Genomic DNA, 2273 nt, shown 5'->3' with positions numbered 1-2273 from the left:
CAAGCAACACATAATTAAGGAGAAAGTGGACAACATAAGAGAAAAGGCAACAGTGAAGCCACAATTACAAAAGTTTTGACTACTTTTATTCTTCATAGCATCATAGCAAGCAAATATTTACATGATACATTGCAGGAGATCTACAATATAGGTGGGGAGGAAGCAAGGAAATTCACCATTGTGAATAGCCCCTCTACTTGATTCCAATTGCAGTCCCCATCACAAGACAACAAAAATAAAGGTGGAAAATACACATTGTCTTCAACTTTTTGCCACCACAATCTCCCACTCATAGGCAAATCCTTAAAACAAACAACAATGCTATTTAGTAGATTGTTAGACACAGTTATACAACTGGGATAAATCAGAGTAATTCATTATCACATCATTCAGTTGTACGGCAGTCGTATAATAGTCTACTCGATATCATTACTTTGAAACAAAACACAACCATATCTTTGCATGTGACAACATAGGCTAAACCGAAGGCTTCAAGAGCTTTGGCTTTTATTGGTTTTCATGCATCCACAACGTTGAAAGGGGTTGACCCTTTCTATAATCTCTTAACCTTAGAAGCAAATGAGCAAGAATCCCACACACAAAGCCAAGAGCAGCACTTGATCCCACTAGAGAAACTGCTGTACAAAGAAGCATGACAAATGATTCCTCCTTGGTATTCATGTCCCTTGAAGCCATGGCAAGCTCAATTCCAGCGAACAAGAGCAGAATCCCAAGGACACCAACAGGAAATTGGCTCAAAATCTTCACCAAAGAGCTCCCTAATACCAAACCCAAGATCAATTTTGCTGTGCCAAGAAGGGCCACGCACCCACCACTCCTCCCACCAAACTTGTACTGCCCGGCTAGCCCGCCCGCGCCGTGGCAGCTCGGCATGGCTCCGACCCAGCACCCGATCACGTTCATTAACCCGACAGTCACCGACAGTGACGTCGCCGAGAAGTCATTTCCCGGAAAAAGATCCGATGACAGCTTGCAGACAGCGATCACGGAATTCAATATTGACAAGGGAAGTTGAGGAATTGTACCCTTTATGAACCCTTCCTTCCATGCATGCTTTGAGATGGACACTACTTCCATAGCAGACGGCCCAAATTTGATGTCATGCACCACGTTAGGCTCTCTTATAAAAGCCAATACAACACCCAACACAAATATAATAAAGGCTGAAGGAAAAGCTAAGATAATTTTTCTGAAATTTCTTCTTTTTCTTCTAGGCCTTTCTTCATCAACACCCAAATCAACATTTGTTTCTTCATCTCTTTCGCCGCTGCATTTCTCTCCTGCACCAGTAATAATAACAATAAAACAAAAACAAACAATAGCCAAGACCAATCCATCCAGCCCGAGCCACTGCCTGTCCCCCTTAGCTTTTGACTTGGAAAAATCCTGTACTTTTCTGACGTATTTAACCGCAGTCAGTGCAAATGAAAAGCCCTGTGCCAGCTGAATTCCCCTAACAACAGGTAGAGGAATCAAGTTATACGCCAGCTTCATCAACCCTGTGACACCCAGAACAATTAGTATTCCCCCGGTCAAAATTCCAGCAGCCATGATCTCTGGGACGCCGAAACCGGGGCCCGCTAAGGCTGCTGCAGCGATGGACTTCATGGGCTGGACTGGCATGGGGACACCATAGATGGCACCAGTGATAATGTTGTAGACCCCGGTGAATATTAATGTTGTGCCTAGATTAAGGCCATCTACTAGTGTCAGGGCCAGCACTATTGGTATGTATGTGCCTAAGTCTCCCATTGCCCCATTCAATTCCGCCCATTTTGACTGGAAAACTAAGTTGGTTTTCACTTTGTCTACGATGTTGGCCGCAAAACCGGACATGGGCGAGCGGTGAGCGGTTTCAGGTGGGCCTTGGAAGGCATGGGGTGGTGAGATTTGCGGATTTTGGGACTCCATGGAAGTGCGCTAGTCACTGAGATTGTGAATGCAAATATCGAAGTAAATGTTAATAGAATTGTGCCGTATTTATACTAAATTCTTAGGTGAGGTGGGGTGAGGTGAGATGAAGTAAGGTTAGGGTGTCTTTTAGATTGATTCAGAGGCTGTCAAGTAAAATAATAAGATGTGCCATTATTGGTGGCCCAAGGGAATATGATCCTGTATTGTCCTTTACACAAAGTCAACAATTTCATTGATGATTTCCCGCCGCTAAAAATGAGTTGTCAAACACCTGGAGCCTCGTTAACGAACATTTTTTCAGAACCACTTGATCTTTTTTATTTCTTATTTATACTTAA

At 43.4% G+C, this 2273-nt stretch overlaps 1 protein-coding gene across 1 annotated transcript; it reads right to left on the bottom strand.

Moving 5' to 3' along the window:
* Positions 1-507: 507 nt before the first annotated feature.
* On the bottom strand, positions 508-1948 carry LOC132190748 (molybdate transporter 1-like). Its single transcript, XM_059605800.1, has one exon. It carries the CDS (start codon positions 1930-1932, stop codon positions 508-510), a length of 1425 nt encoding a protein of 474 aa, XP_059461783.1. The 5' UTR covers positions 1933-1948.
* Between the last annotated feature and the right edge of the window lie 325 nt (positions 1949-2273).

This window comes from Corylus avellana, chromosome ca8 (genome assembly GCF_901000735.1).
Source record: "Corylus avellana chromosome ca8, CavTom2PMs-1.0".
NCBI classification, from domain to species: domain Eukaryota; kingdom Viridiplantae; phylum Streptophyta; class Magnoliopsida; order Fagales; family Betulaceae; genus Corylus; species Corylus avellana.
Note: the sequence above shows the minus strand (reverse complement) of the source record. Positions and strands in the feature narration are given on the sequence as shown.

What these genes read in the sequence shown, in the direction of transcription:
- LOC132190748 (XM_059605800.1), bottom strand. Translation starts at nt 1,932, where the DNA reads ATGGAGTCCCAAAATCCGCAAATCTCACCACCCCATGCCTTCCAAGGC.